The following is a 15505-nucleotide window of genomic DNA, read 5'->3' as shown; positions in this document are numbered from 1 at the left end:
ATGAGTTTTTTTCAATGGATGTTGTAAATTGTGTCTTGAATATTTTATTTGTGAATGATTTTTTTAATGGTGTAGTTGTAATTTGTAATTTTGAATAAGTTTGGTTGTCTTTTTTGTGTTTAACAGGTACTCCTGAATCGTACCACGATTACTCCGCTTCCTAATGGTTCTATTTAAATAGTTGGTCGGTTAAGTGAAGATACTGTCCTGTGTTTACGGTTCACACTTTTATTACTACGCGAACCAAACCGCCCATTAACACTCGTACCTCCTAAAAACCAACACCTTCGCTCCGATAAGAAAACATTTCAAGGTAAGTCTCCACTTAGTTTGCTCATCTCTCGTAATTGATACTTACGTTCCAACAAGAAAAGTCTCGAGTTTCGTATATACATACACATGAGGTTATCTATGTGAAGTAATCACTATATCATTATGGATGCATGAATGCCAATATATCTACTTCCCCTACCTTGTTACAATTGGATTTCAAGGGTCAATTGCTCTTTAATGTTGCTTGATTTTTGTTTTACAAGTTCGTACTACTTATTTATTCCAATTGCTAGAATAACTAGATTATGACCCCACGTTAAACGCGGAGAAACGCATAAAAATCATAGAATTGTATATAGATATTACACCACAGGAAACATAATAGCTATTTTAATTTCATAACAATTCAAAGTACATTACCGTACTTAATAAACCTAAGAATTATTTTCCCGTTCCTGGTCCACTGTTACCTTTTCATTTGGGAAAAACAATGTATTCTTCGGTTAGCTCGAAATACACCTCATATAGGTCCCCTACTTTTACCACCACTTTACCAACCCACCAACCATCTCTGTCATTTGCATCCACCATTGATATGATATTATATACATCCACCATAATTTGAGGAGGAACCGACCCCACTTATTCTTTCTACAAACTCTCTTAGTGGCATGAAGTCGTGATTAAGCAAGGTTTGATAATTAACAAAAAATATTCTATCAGATCTACATCTCTTGATGGTTGCAGGATAGTAGGATCCCTCCTGGTTCGTTTTAAGAGATTTCAACTTTTTGACCGTAGTATAAGCCAGTCAATCCTACAAATCACTTTCTTATTTCAATAATGTGTAACTTTGATGTTTATAAGCACATTATGTTGTAAAATATCTTACTTTAAAAGAAAAAATCAATGATTAAATATTTTTTGTATACTTACATGTTGTTTTTAATTCACATTATAGTAATGCCAAACATGTTTATTTTACATATTGTTGAACGGTATCTAGGGCTAATAAGAAAGATACGAAAATCATACAAAACTATCTATACTGTTTTTTGTCGTAGATGAGATACAAACTCTAAATTTGTTGACGGATATGAAGATGTTAAAAGCAAAATTTTTGTATTCAAACAACTTGAAGACAATGTTTTCTAATTCACTTTTTAGGTTGAATTCCATGTGATTTTATTTCAAAAATCCACAATATATGTTGAAATTAATAATAGATTGTTAGATTATTTACCTTAATTGAAAATATTTTTGATCATGATGTTGCTTCTTGAAGATGTGGCAGTTTTTTTTATAGAGGAGAAGAACATGAATCTTGGGTCAACTGCTTTTAGGGATACGTTTTGGTTGAACAGTTTTAAATGGGCTTAAACTACGATTTGGCTTTATGGATATAGCAACCAACCATCTTTTTTGGGCTTTTATCCTTGGAATGATTTGTAAGGAATTTTGAAAGATTTTTTTTTTATAATTTTAACACTTTTTGCAAGCACCAACATACCAACAAGAGATTTACATATATTTACATAATTATAAATACAACAAATAAGCATTATTGTATCTTAGGTTAGTATATAAAACAGTTTAAGACTACAATGATATAATGAGTATATTATTAAAGTAAATTGTTGTGATAATAAAACATTAAATAGTATTTATTTTTATTTACTAATGAAAAAAAGAAAAAAATTAGTTGACTTACTATAGTACAATGTTATTTGTTCCAAAGACTTACAACAACCGAAAGAAACACATTAATATATTTTAGGGTAAAATGTCCAATAGGTGGAAAATATGTCAATTTGAATATTTAAGGGTAATTATTGTTCAATATGTGGAAAATATGTAAATTTACTATGTAGGTCAAATATGGAAAATAGAACGGGAATGGCAAATATGTCAACTTGACTGTGTAAGGGCATATATGTCGCATTGTTTTTATTTCAATGATATCTACACTTAATAACACCAACAAACCTTCCATACCCACATAAAAATAGAAATGTACATCCTAGTCAGAAGTAGATTGTTGTTGTGGAGTATGTATTGAATGTTTGTTGCTATTTTTTAAATTCAATTTGTGTTGACATTTTCCTGAAAATATTATTAAAGTCGAACGAAAAGTGTTAATCTGACAGAAAGAATATTGTGCTAATAATATGATTAATTAAGTAGTTTTGGAGATATATATATATATATATATATATATATATATATATATATATATATATATATATATATATATATATATATATATATATATATATATATATATATTAAAAGTAGTTTTTGAGGAGGGAAAAAACAATTACTTTTGTTGGCATTTATTAGATTTTAATCCCCTAGTACAATGACTTCATATTTATTATCTCCGTTTCAAAAACAACAAATTCATGCTTTTATTAAAAGCAGTTTTTAAGCAGGGGTAAAATAGTCAAATTCGTTGCCATTTTCTATTTGTATTCCCATGGTACATTGAAGTCCAAGTTTGTTAATCCTAAATGCTTTGACAAGGCAACTATATCGAAAGTATATTAGTTAAAAAAATTCATTTACTATTGAAACCCACTTTATGTTTTGTTTAAGTACAAAAATGTCCAAAAATATGAAATTGTAAAATAAGAAATCCATAAATTTAGTAACTGGATTTTTTACATGATAAATTAATATTTGGACAAGAAAACTAATTTTATTAGATCACGATGTTTTTGTATGAAAAAGACTCTACATGTAAGAAAAAACAACACTACTTTCGTACACCGCATTATTGATTATATTGAAATGGTTAAAAAATGATATGAAATGTCTGATTATCTAGAATATCTAAAGGATCTTTTTGTAGACAATATTTTTTGTTTTATTAGTTAAATGACCTTCCTCATTTAAGATGAGTACATTCAATCTTTTTTTTACTAAGCATGTGAGAAACGGCTACATAATTGACCATGAGTGAAGAAGGGTCTACGCAAGTACAATCCAACAGTTGATAATGATTGTTACAATAATAATAAAAAAAATATAAATTAACAGAATCAGACTTGGCGTTATTGGTAACATTGAAACGTTTCGAAAAAAAACAATGAAATGTCTAAATATCTATAATTGTTGAATGACCTCTTTGTAGACGATATTTTTTGTTTTATTAGTTAGACGACCTTTTTCGTCACATATGAATACCTTCAATCTTTTTTTACTTGTGACACAAGAAGCATCCACATATAACTTATCATAAGTGAAGTCGGGTCTACGCAAGTATAATCCAACATTTGTTAATGATTTTCCTTGACTTTTGTTAATGGAAACGACCTATCAATGTTTCATTGGTAATGTTTTCCTGCATATTTTTCTTGTTGCACGATAACTTACTATAATGTTTTTTTCCTAGGGACCAATTATGTAATATTTTTTTTTGCACACGGACCATTTCTGTAAAGTTTTCATGTATTGCTATTATTCGTAAAGAGCCATAAGTATGGTGTTTTTATGTGCCAAACTGAGCTTCATTTGCATTTGGAATATAAGATGCCTATTTAAAAATGGTATAAACTCTTAGAGTATAAACTAAAAAAAAAAACTTCAAAAACAAACAAAAATTAATGATAATTACAATAAATTGCTATTTTAGATTTAGGCATAAATATGTTGCTATGTTTGTAAGAAGAGGTGCTTTTGTTGTACTAATCTTAATTTAATTGTTATAATATCCAAGCCAATCCAACAATAATTCAAAAAAACGACGTCTCTTTAGCAATATACAGGGCATGAAAAATTCAACTGAAAAGAGTAATTAAAATAAATCCAACCATAACAATTCAACAAATGAGGTAGTTGTAAAATGTAATACTAAATTCCCAAATTAAACAAAGAAGATATCCCGTAATTGCATATGCCTAAAGCTTCAAGATAACCACAATAATTGGTGAATCTTGAAATAGAAATTTTGATAAAATACTACATCCATAATGTAATCTCTGTATAAGAACACCACACAAAGATATAAGTGAAGTCAAATTTTAAAAAGAAATGATTGCAGGGGCTAAAGCTTCAACCAAACCATAACAATTCCATGAGATAAAAGAAGAAGGTGATGGAAGAGGGAATAACTTTATAAACTTTTTCTTATACTTCCACCATTTGTAACACATTGAATGAAAGAGGACGTACAAGAACTTTAAACGTATTTCAGCATGATTGTTGTCTTGTATCCCATAGCTACAATTAGAAAATAAAAATATGTAGAATAAAAAAGGATATTACTATTAGTAACCTTATCAAAATCAATAAAAAATACATGAATCTAGAAAAGTTCAACTAATGATGACATTTGTAGACGTTAGAACATAAAAAAGGATAAATCATGTTTATAACCCATAAAAGTCGAAATGGGTATGTATATATTAATCATCCTAATCTAAAGAACAATTTCCTGTTAGTTGGAATCATGTAAAATCCAATTCTACACAACAACATTTTAGCTTCTAAGTTTAAGGATGAAATGTAAAATCTGATAGAAAATAAATAATTTTTGAATGAAAACAAAACATTTGAAAATATCTTTTATGGGACATAAAAGCAAAGAATGGACAATAGAGTACATACACAATTTAAAAAATATTTCGTTGAAAACATACACACTTGTAGAAACAGGTTGCATGCAAAATAATTTGGAACATCAAAATCAACAAAAGCTTAATAAAAATGTCATTTGATGATCGTAATAATCTGGTCAAAAGGGAAAAGTTCACACACAAATAGTTAATACCCATCATCAGATTATACCATCAAACAAAGAAAGTGTCTTTTTGGCGTATATGCAACTAACCACAAGGATAGAAAATGTTATTTACCAAACAAACAGATTAGCATACGTGAGGATATTACAATCAAATGAAGTTAATCATACATGAGGATACTACATGGTATAAATATTATAGAAGTTAATCATTAATAAAAAAATATTGAAAATTGTTATTTGTATAATGCATTGGAACAGTTTGTCAAAAAATATATCATGTTTATCTAAAAGCAATTTATAAATTAATTATAAATAATAAAAAATGCACCTTTCATCCTAAAAGTCACATCAAAGCTAATTTGAACTTCAAAAGACCAATTTCCCAATGCATTATCGTTTCAATACATACCAAATTATCCCACTTAAAAATAAAACCTCCGGTTCTAAAAATCATAATAGCACATTACTTATAACTTCAAACCAAATTCTTCTATCTTTTGGTCCTTTAAAATCAAAATTTTCAGTTTTAATATCATTTTATTCAAATAAATCCAAATTTTTAGAAATTTCATGAATATCTTAAATTCATTTTTCATGTATTTTTCATTGATGACCAGAATACCCTTAACCTTCCATCCCAAGGCTATTCACAATATTTTCATGTATGACATAAGCAATAAAAGTAAGCCTAAGTTTCCATTTCCATATAAATGAATGGAAATTGCAACCTTTAAAAATGCAGGAAAAAAAATTTTACCTGAGAATCATCTGAAAATACCAAAAGGACAAAGAAAAATCGTAGGAGATTACGAAATCACCTGACATAACTCGACATAGCTGATTTGTGCATACTGCATACCATCTGGCTAAATCTTTGGCAGGAGGGTTTTCAATGTTTCATCTTCACAAACAGAGGAGAATTGACGATTTGATTCCTTTGATATATATTTCGTAATTGATATATATATATATATATATATATATATATATATATATATATATATATATATATATATATATATATATATATATATATATATATATATATATATATGCGATTTTAAGAGAAAATTGATTGAAGAAAACAATGTAAGAAAAGAAAACAGATCAAAATTATCATTTCAATGCCTAATTTAAAACCTGATTTTATGGGATTTGATTACATTTACGGATTGTTCAAAAGAAACGGTCTTTGATGTCATTAAAATAATCTAAGGGTGGAAGGTGTTGGTTTTTAGGTGTTTGGGGTGTCGGATGAATCATTTTTAATAGATCACTTATATCCGACTTATCAAAAACTACTTGTTTCACCAATATACCCTTAACCTAAACCTTATACATCGCCACAAAAAGAACGCCTCCAATCCATCGCTGCTTCTGCCACTCCTCAAGCGCATCCCTGCTCGCCGTCGTTAGCCATCTCCTCGCCGGAGACCGTCGCAACCCATAGCAACACCGGAGCTGTCGATTTTCCTTCGACCCCACAGCTAAGGTTCGTGTTTTTTCTTTTCTCTGTCTTTTTTCATTCGTATTTGTGCTGCTATCGATTTTTCCAGCGCCGAGTTCTTGAACAATTCACTGTTAATTGCAGCTAAACTGCGTTTTCAGATGGATATCGATAGAGATGTTGAAGATGTTTCAAGAAGAGTACAGGTGCGGTTTGTTACGAAGCTTAAACCGCCGTTCAAAGCTCCGACAACGACCATTGCCCTCCCTTCTAACCTCACAAGGAGTGGTCTTTCGTCCGTGGTTAATAGCCTTCTTCAATCAGGTTATTCATCTTTACACTACGCTTCTGCTTAACCTGATTTTGCCACCAATAAAAATAGCATGACTTCGGTAATAGTTATACGAAATTATCCGCAATTCGAAGATCAATGATTCAATGCTATAAATTGCTCACCAATTAGTTTTGCTTTCATGTCATCTAACTTTAACTCTTGTTTAGGAAACGATGATTGGAAACATGAACCATTTGATTTCTTGATTGATAATGAGTTAGTGAGGATGTCACTTGAAGACTTTCTTCTCGCCAAAGGAATCTCAGCGGTATGCTTATCTTTCTTCCCTAAAATTCATAGCGATTAATCACACATTCATCATCTAAACAATTCAATATAAAAGCTTGTAATCTGAGAAAGATACATTGATAAAACAAAACAAGAAGATTTACATTTAAGCGATGTTATTAATCTTCTCAACCTATCGTCACATCATGATACAACTTCAGGAAAAAACCCTAGAAATCGAATACATAAAAGCTGTAGCTCCACGAAAGGAAGAAGATCCTTCATTACACAATGATTGGGTCAGTGCAGTTGATGGCTCAAATCAGTAAGCCCTAGACTTATCCCTCTTTTTCTCCAAATTCACCTTTCTTCTTCTTCTTCTTCTCTTCTGTCAACTCAACATACAATTTCTTGAAACTGAGTAAATTTCTTTCTTTCTTTCTTTCTGCAAGGTTCATTTTGACAGGTTGCTACGATGGATTAGGAAGGTATTTTCATAACCCTTTTATTTATTTTTTCTTTTTTCATGAAATAACAAAAACATATGTTTCACTTCAAATATACAAATTCAGGATATGGAAAGGTCCAGGAAATTGTACACATATTTTAGAAGGTCATAATGGTGCAATTACATCAGTTGGTGTTTTGAAATCAAAAGGTATGAATTATGAAACTCTTCACTCGTTTCACAAACTAAATCTTCATATATTTTTTTTTAAATTTCTTTTCTCATTATTTCTCACTAAATCTTCAGATAATGAAAACGACACCAATAAGGTCGTTGCAACCGGATCAAAAGACAGAACTGTGAAACTCTGGAAGGTGATTTTTAATTTTCACAAAGATATTTGATTCAACAAATTAAGTTAATTAACAACTAAAAAAATTTAAAAAAAAAATTTCTTTTTCAACTTGAAGTTTGATCCAGAGCCTCTATCAGAAAACCTAAAGATTAGTTCCTTCAGAACTCTTGTTGGGCATACTGCTTCAGTTCAAAGCCTTGCATCACAGCCTAATGGCAATTTGGTAATTTTTTTATTTTTTCTCGATAATCTTTAATGTTTTTTTTTACATTTTTGCCACTATCTCTCACCTCTCTCCTCCTCCATTACAGATATGTTCAGGTTCATGGGATTGCAGAATCAATGTGTGGCAAACAGAGTGTAATGAAGCAGATATTGTATCAGTAAAGAAAAGGAAAAAAGGGAACAAGGAAGAAGAATCTCAATCAGAGGTATATTTTTTATATAAAAGTAAAGTATATTGATAATATGGTTAAAAAAATAAAATAAAAAAATATATATTGTAGGGGGAGGCTGTATCTACACTTGTGGGCCATAGTCAATGTGTATCTTCGGTTGTTTGGCCTGAATATGGAACAATTTATTCAGCATCATGGGATCACTCTATTAGAAGATGGGATATTGAAACAGGAAAAGATACAATAAACATGGTATTATATATTATTATTATTATTATTATTGTTATATTTTGTATTTTTTTCAAAAAAATAACCTTCAACCTTCTAAATGTTTCCAAATAAACGCTAAACTTTTTTAGTTTTTCTCGAAAAAACCCTTGCGTGTAGTCATTATTTTTTGGCAAAAACTGACTAAAATGGTCAGATTGGAAAAAATGAAAAAATACAAGCTCTTTTTCAAAAAAAAAAAAAAAAACTTTAATCCAAAAAAATTTTAAGGTTGTTTTATTGCGAGTAACCCTTTAAATTAAAAATATTATTTGTTTTTTTTTTGGGTTAATATCATAAAAAACCTTATATATCAGAAATTCTCAAGTCCTTGAATTTTTTCTTTGGGGCAATTTTTCATTTTTTACAAAAAAAAAAACCCCTCAGCTTTTTCTTTTTCCTAAAACACCCTCAACCTTTTAATTTTTTCCAAAATAAAACCGTAGACTTTTTATTCTTTTCCAGAAAAAAGCCTCACATTCTTCAAGTTTCTTCATAAAAAGGCCTTGCATTTTTTCATTTTTTCAGAAACATCCCTCTATCTTTTTATTTTCCTTAAAAAGCCTTCAACCATTTATTTTTTCCCCAAAAAAACCCTCACATTTGACAAATTTTTTCGAAAAAAAAAAAAAACTACTAAAAGTGCCAAATCGAAAGAAATGGAAAAATACAAGGTCTTTGTTATGAACTCACTTAATTTAATCAGTAACCACAACAAGAACAACACAATGTAAAGAACAGAATGCAATTCCTTAACTATTATCTCCCAAAAGGAAATAATTCCAGGTTAACACAAAAGATCCATATCTCAATTCCTATCCCACTACTCTCTTATACTATCAGTCATAACAACTAAATAATATAAAATACCCATAATGCCCCTGTACCAACAAGATGCTCTTTATTTCATGATTACCCCAAACTACCCTTTCTCTAAAATAAGGTGCATAACAGTCTTTTTCAGGAAAAAAATAAAATAAAGTTGTATAACGTTTTTTTGTAAATGATATTAACCTTTTTTTATTAGAATAAAAGGTTAGAAACTTACTAAAAGAATATATATATTTTTATATTTATATAAAAAATATAGTTTTGTGGGAAAGTGGTGAATTGCATCGACATCGGAGGTGAAAGCTCTGCTCTTATTGCTGGTGGTTGCTCCGATCCTGTCCTCAGGATTTGGGATCCTCGCAAACCAGGTACACACACACACAGTAAAAACACCCTAACTTTACACACAGTAAACCCTAATTTTTTTTTTAAAATAATAATTCCATTTTCAGGAACTTTGGCTCCTAGCTTCCAGTTTTCTTCACATACTTCTTGGATAAGTGCTTGCAAGTGGCATAAAACTTCATGGTTTCATTTGCTTTCTTCATCTTATGATGGAAAAGTTATGTTATGGGACTTGAGAACTGCGGTATTTATTTATTTATTTTTAATTTTACGTATTTTTTTATTTAATCATTCACTTTTTAATTTTCATCTCTCGTTAACTTGTTGCAGTGGCCATTGGCTATAATTGATTCACATGAGGATAAGGTATACACTAATACACACTTTTTTTAAAAAAATTATATTCCCTAAATTATATAAAACTATTTTTTTTTTTTTTTTATAAAAATCAACAGGTGCTATGTGCTGATTGGTGGAATGGAGATAGTGTGGTAAGTGGAGGGGCAGATTCAAAGCTCAGAATTTCATCTGAAATTGCTATTCCATAATTATTAAGGTAAAAACTATAACCACTTTTTAAATTTTAATTACTTTTCTACTCAGCTGTATAAAAAAGTGAAATATTGTTTGCATAAATTGATCGAAAAAAAAGGTAACGTATTGTATTATTGATGCATTTGAATTACAGTGTCTTTACCTTAAAATCGAAGAGATGAAATGGAGGTGCGATTGAAAATGCTCAACACTTGAGAATATTTTCGATAATTTTTGATTTTTTATTTATTTATTTCAAGAATTGAGAATTTTGTATTAAAATGTTGAAAGCTAGTTTGTGTTGACTATGATGGTTTTGTGGAGCTATTTTTTTTTTTTTTTTTTTTTTTTTTGAAAGCTTTCCTTACTAACCAAACATAATTAAAAATATGGGAGACAATTATTTCTAAAATGAAGGTAACATTTACAAAATATGTTGAAAGAAAAGAGTTGAATCACAAAAATTTTTAGGTCTGGTCAAAATGCTTCAGTACCGGGTAACTTGAATGACAAGAAAAGATTTAAATCACATACTATAATTAGCATTTTTCATCTTTTTAGAAACCATCAATTACAACTTTATTTGTGAAATTTCAGTCATCTTTTAAAAGGATGTAATAAATGAATATAAGTTAAATGATATTAATATTTAAAAAATTAAAAACAAAAAAAAAAACTAGATTAAAAAATTTAACGAGAGTATTTAAAGAAAATAATTTGGGACGTGCGAGTAACAAAATTAGAAATTTTGGTTGTTATATCATATATACGATCGGTAAAAATTTTGGTTGTTATATCATATATACGATCGGTAACAGAAAGCGAGAAGAAAGCGGGCTTTATATTTCTTCAACTTTAGCCCAACAGACCAAAAGCATGGAAGGGATGACATTCAAATAAAAAAAAAAACAAAAAACAAACAAAAAAAACAAACAAACAAATTCCAAATACGATTGTAATACATATAAACCCCCCCCCCCCCCCCCCCCCCCCCCCCCCCCCAATTCTTCTATTTGTATTAGGCGTTACAATACACGATTGGAAAATAAACGGGTTTGGGTTGGGTTATTCAACCCATCAATCCACCAACCTACTAGCACGCTCATATGTTTATTAACAGACCGTATATGAGTTTGTCAGAAAAACATACAGATTGACCTGTTAAGCAGTTTATAATTTTATTTAAAAAGATTATATATTTTTTAATTGTATTAAGTGTTATTTGTAGGATTGTAGGATTAATGTTTGTATTAATATGGTTATTACATTAGCACTTGAATTTATATATATTTGTATTAATGATTTAGTTTGAATATGTTTTCATGAATTTTTTTAATTTTATTTTGCATCTAGAATGCATTCATATTTAATTATCTATTTTATTTAATGAATCTAACATTTTTGAGGCTTTGTTTATATATTACAAGTTTCATAATTTCCAAGTTTTTTTATGTTATTGATACGTTTATGTTTTACAAGTTTTTTATATTATTTAAATTTAAGAGTAGTTTCATATTTATTAACTCATTTGTTTCAATAAAGAAGAAGGAAAGATAAACAAGAAATAAAATGATAAATTTAAACATGTACAAATAAATGTATACGCCTCTTAAATATGAGCTAATTTAATTGTTGTTGAATATAATCGTATGCCCCGCACAAGAGAGTGATGTGACGTGCAAGCTCATAATTCCCTTTCTCATAAACAAAGCATTGTAACTTTTGCAATGCATTCTGCAACCCATAAGCTAGGAAAAATAACATAAACGTTCTTAAGTTTTCAAAAGAAAAATGTTGGTTTTACCCTTTGTAGTTTTTTAGGGTTAATAAAGCCTCATGTTTGTGAGAATTTTGTTATTTATGGCTTTTATCGGGTCAAGCAGGTAACCTTGCCATATTGGATACCACATGGCTGCACATTAGTGCTCATTATCTCTTCTTTGTTGACATCACATAGATAGGTACCAAGTTGGGAATCTTTAATTTTTCTTTTTAGAGCCAAAGACAAAATATGAAAAGCCCTAAATCATCACATAAATGGTCATCGTCAGATTCACCGCCTCCATTGTGGATGGAGCTTACACGACCGTAGGATAGTGGGAGATGAGTTCAAGCGGGGGATGGGTAAAGGGTCAAACAACAAACCAAAAATGCTCTAATCATCCCCTTGTTAACTATCATTCACCAATTGATGATACATGATAAACATAGGATGTTCACCTATAACTCAAGCCTATAAAACTAAAAGCTTCGAGCGCCTTTTTCAGTTTTGCCTTCACGATCTTCATCTTTGGGCTAACTGAACCCCGATTTGACCAACTCATGTCCAGAGTAAAACTCTAATGGGGATTGTCTTCTTGTTATCCTAACAAACCTCTCCCTTTTGAATTCCCCAGTCAATAAACAACATTCCACCGACGAAGCATGTAATACCCGGTTCCTGGTACGTATTTAAATTGTTACACCCCAAAACTGGAACGACGGAAACGTTCTAGGGTGGAGGACATCATGTACAACATCATAACAATGCAATATAGTAAATCAAGCAACAACATCCATTGCATTAAATAGTATAGTTAATACATCTGTTCTTTGTAAAGTTTAAATGACACCAAAAATGAATGTATTATCAAAATAATGAGACGAATCTTGAGTAAGCTCCGTCTTCGCAAAACCTAACCATCTGTACTTGTCTACTGGTGACCTGAGGATACAATTTATTTTGAAAAAGAAGTTCAACATTTAAGCTGATGATTTCATAAGCAATTTAGTGGCATTAATGTTGTATTTACCTTAGAAAACGGTTTATGATTGTCTTATAAGAAAGTTTGTTTGTTTTCCCAGAAAATCATATATTTACTGCTTGTAATGAAAATGTAGTCTCTTACCAAGACCTTATCGTTTTTGTTTGTTCTATTTTAGCAATGTAAATAAAATGTTTATACTAATAACTATGCTTGATCGACCTAGTATAAGTACACGACGTTTTTCAGGCGCCGAAAAGGTATGACATTTGTTTACCCGTGGACCTGTAGATCCCACTGTAGCTAGCACCGAGGTGTAGGATGGTCAATCCCGTATAGATCTATTGTAACACCGTATATTTTCAAAACAATTTTTCATTTTTAAAACATACATTTACTCATAAAATAATGTCAAAACATGATGTATCAAATGTTATCATCACAAAACATATCCCAGAATCTCAAAACATAAACTCCACGAGTGTGTACGAATCATGTCGGCTCCTTCCCGCGATCATCACTAGTACCTGAAACACATAGCACCATTAGTACCTGAAACACATAACACCACAACTGTAAGCATAAATGCTTAGTGAGTTCCTCAAAATACCACATACAACACATACGCCTTTCCAGGCCATAACTTTGTGAGATCTTCCGATCCAGGTGTCTCAGGGGACTTTCGTCCAATATTCCGGTAGATCTTCTGGTCCTACCCGTCTTGACCTTCCGGTCCATAACCACCTGACCTTCCGGTCCATGTCATCTTGACCTTCCGGTCCTTATCATACATAACATACATAACATATACATATCACATAACAGCATATAGCACATGCATATCACATAACAACATATAGCACATACATCTCATAGCATACAAGACCTTTCGGTCACACATAGGTACCCTTCCAGGTACAGTATAGTGAGAAGACTCACCTCGGATATCTCGGATAATCTCGCACACGTGTGCATTGATCTAGCCTCCACCTAAACACATAAACAGTTATCTCAAATCAATAACGGCTCTCCAGGCTAAACTAGTCTCTTTCATGTCCTCTAAGAAGGCTAAAAGACCATTTTACCCTTCAAATGGTCCACAAGTCCAATTGTTGACCAGACCCTAAAAGTCAACAAAAGTCAATGGTCAACTTTGACCAGACTCACTAAGTGCACTCGCATGACTCGGCGAGTCCATGCATGTCCTCTTCGCCCGTGGTCCTCACTCGACTCGCTAAGTCAACTCTACACTCAATGGTTATCACAGGTCGCGAATCACGGGGCAACCCGACTCGACTCGTCGAGTCCACTTATGAACTCGGCGAGTTGCTTCCATAATCACACTCAAATGACCTTCTGAGGTCAGATCCGCTTCTCCAATCTATAGATCTAACTTCTCCATGACCAAAAACCATGTAAAGGTCGAAACTTGACTCACATGCAATGCACCCAAAGCTTCTTTTGGTGAAATAACCACTAAAATGGCTACCTAGGTGCATAACTCAAAAGGGATGGCATAAAGAATAGCTATAGGGACTCTCTGGACCTCTTGAGGTCCATATCTAAGAATCATTTCACCTTGGGACCTCATCCACTCCAAATTCAAGCCAAAATAATGCATATAGAAACCCTAGATTCAACTAAACATCATAATCAAGAGAGTAAGCACAGATTGGTACCTCTAACAGCTTCCTCTGATCAAATGAGAGTAGATCCAAGCTCCCCAACTCGCCTAGCTTGTCCTTTCTCCTTTCTTCTTGCTAAAGCACACAAGAAATGGTGGATTAGCCTTCCTCTTGCACCAAAAACGATCTCTCTGCTCTCTAGAGTTTCTCAGGGGTGTAGTGGCCGCAAATGAAGGCCATAAAGGCCTTTAAATAGGGCTTAGGCCCTGAGATTTAGGGTTTTACTTTACAGTGCGGACTCGCCGAGTCCACGCATCGACTCATCGAGTTCGGTCATTAATCTGGATAAGAATCCGCGATCCTACTCGGCGAGTCTGAGCGTCTACTCGCCTAGTCCCTTCATTTAACTCAAAATAGATAATTAAAATAAGATACCTGGGAATCCGGATGTTACATCTTTACACAAACTCACGCTCTACCTCCATGAGACTCTGGTTACAAGAACGTAGCACAACAAGTGTATCACTGTGCCATGAAATAGAATTTCACATTATTGTTATCTAGTTCTAGTTATAATGTAATTTTTCCCTTTTTAAATGAATATGTTCCTGTTGGTAAATGTATATGTTCTTTCCTGTTCTTGTATATGTATATGTATATGTATATGTATATGTATATGTATATGTATATGTTCTCTAAACTATACCTATTATAGTTATCTAGTATGTTTGTTTTGTATTTGATTTGTAGAAAAGACTCAATTGCTTAGCTTGAACAATTGAGTTAAGTATAATTTTTAAAAGTAAGATTTAATATTCTTATATGTATTTAGCAGGTATAACTATGAGTTAATCGACAGTCGGACTAGTGTATCCTACCCTAAGCCCACAACCATACAAGGAATATGAGTCAAGGTTATTAACAATAGTCCT

At 31.4% G+C, this 15505-nt stretch overlaps 1 protein-coding gene across 1 annotated transcript; it reads left to right on the top strand.

Moving 5' to 3' along the window:
* The first annotated feature begins 6319 nt into the window (after positions 1–6319).
* On the top strand, positions 6320–10512 carry LOC145044002 (Transducin/WD40 repeat-like superfamily protein). The gene is made up of 15 exons (XM_078992806.1): positions 6320–6509; positions 6609–6788; positions 6966–7066; positions 7248–7351; positions 7479–7514; positions 7599–7684; positions 7781–7848; positions 7945–8052; positions 8141–8260; positions 8336–8479; positions 9585–9693; positions 9778–9914; positions 10001–10036; positions 10126–10226; positions 10359–10512. Exons 2-14 carry the CDS (start codon positions 6626–6628, stop codon positions 10216–10218), a joined length of 1305 nt encoding a protein of 434 aa, XP_078848932.1. The 5' UTR covers positions 6320–6509; positions 6609–6625; the 3' UTR covers positions 10219–10226; positions 10359–10512.
* Positions 10513–15505: the final 4993 nt, after the last annotated feature.

The sequence above is a fragment of the Lactuca saligna genome, chromosome 4 (assembly GCF_052625555.1).
Source record: "Lactuca saligna cultivar CGN05327 chromosome 4, ASM5262555v1, whole genome shotgun sequence".
NCBI lineage: Eukaryota > Viridiplantae > Streptophyta > Magnoliopsida > Asterales > Asteraceae > Lactuca > Lactuca saligna.
This window is presented reverse-complemented; position numbering and strand designations above follow the sequence as displayed.

Coding starts and splice junctions, on each gene's coding strand:
- LOC145044002 (XM_078992806.1), top strand. CDS start 6,626: ATGGATATCGATAGAGATGTTGAAGATGTTTCAAGAAGAGTACAGGTG. Junction 8,261..8,335: donor AAGAAGAATCTCAATCAGAG/GTATATTTTTTA, acceptor TATATATTGTAG/GGGGAGGCTGTATCTACACT. Junction 9,915..10,000: donor TATGGGACTTGAGAACTGCG/GTATTTATTTAT, acceptor AACTTGTTGCAG/TGGCCATTGGCTATAATTGA.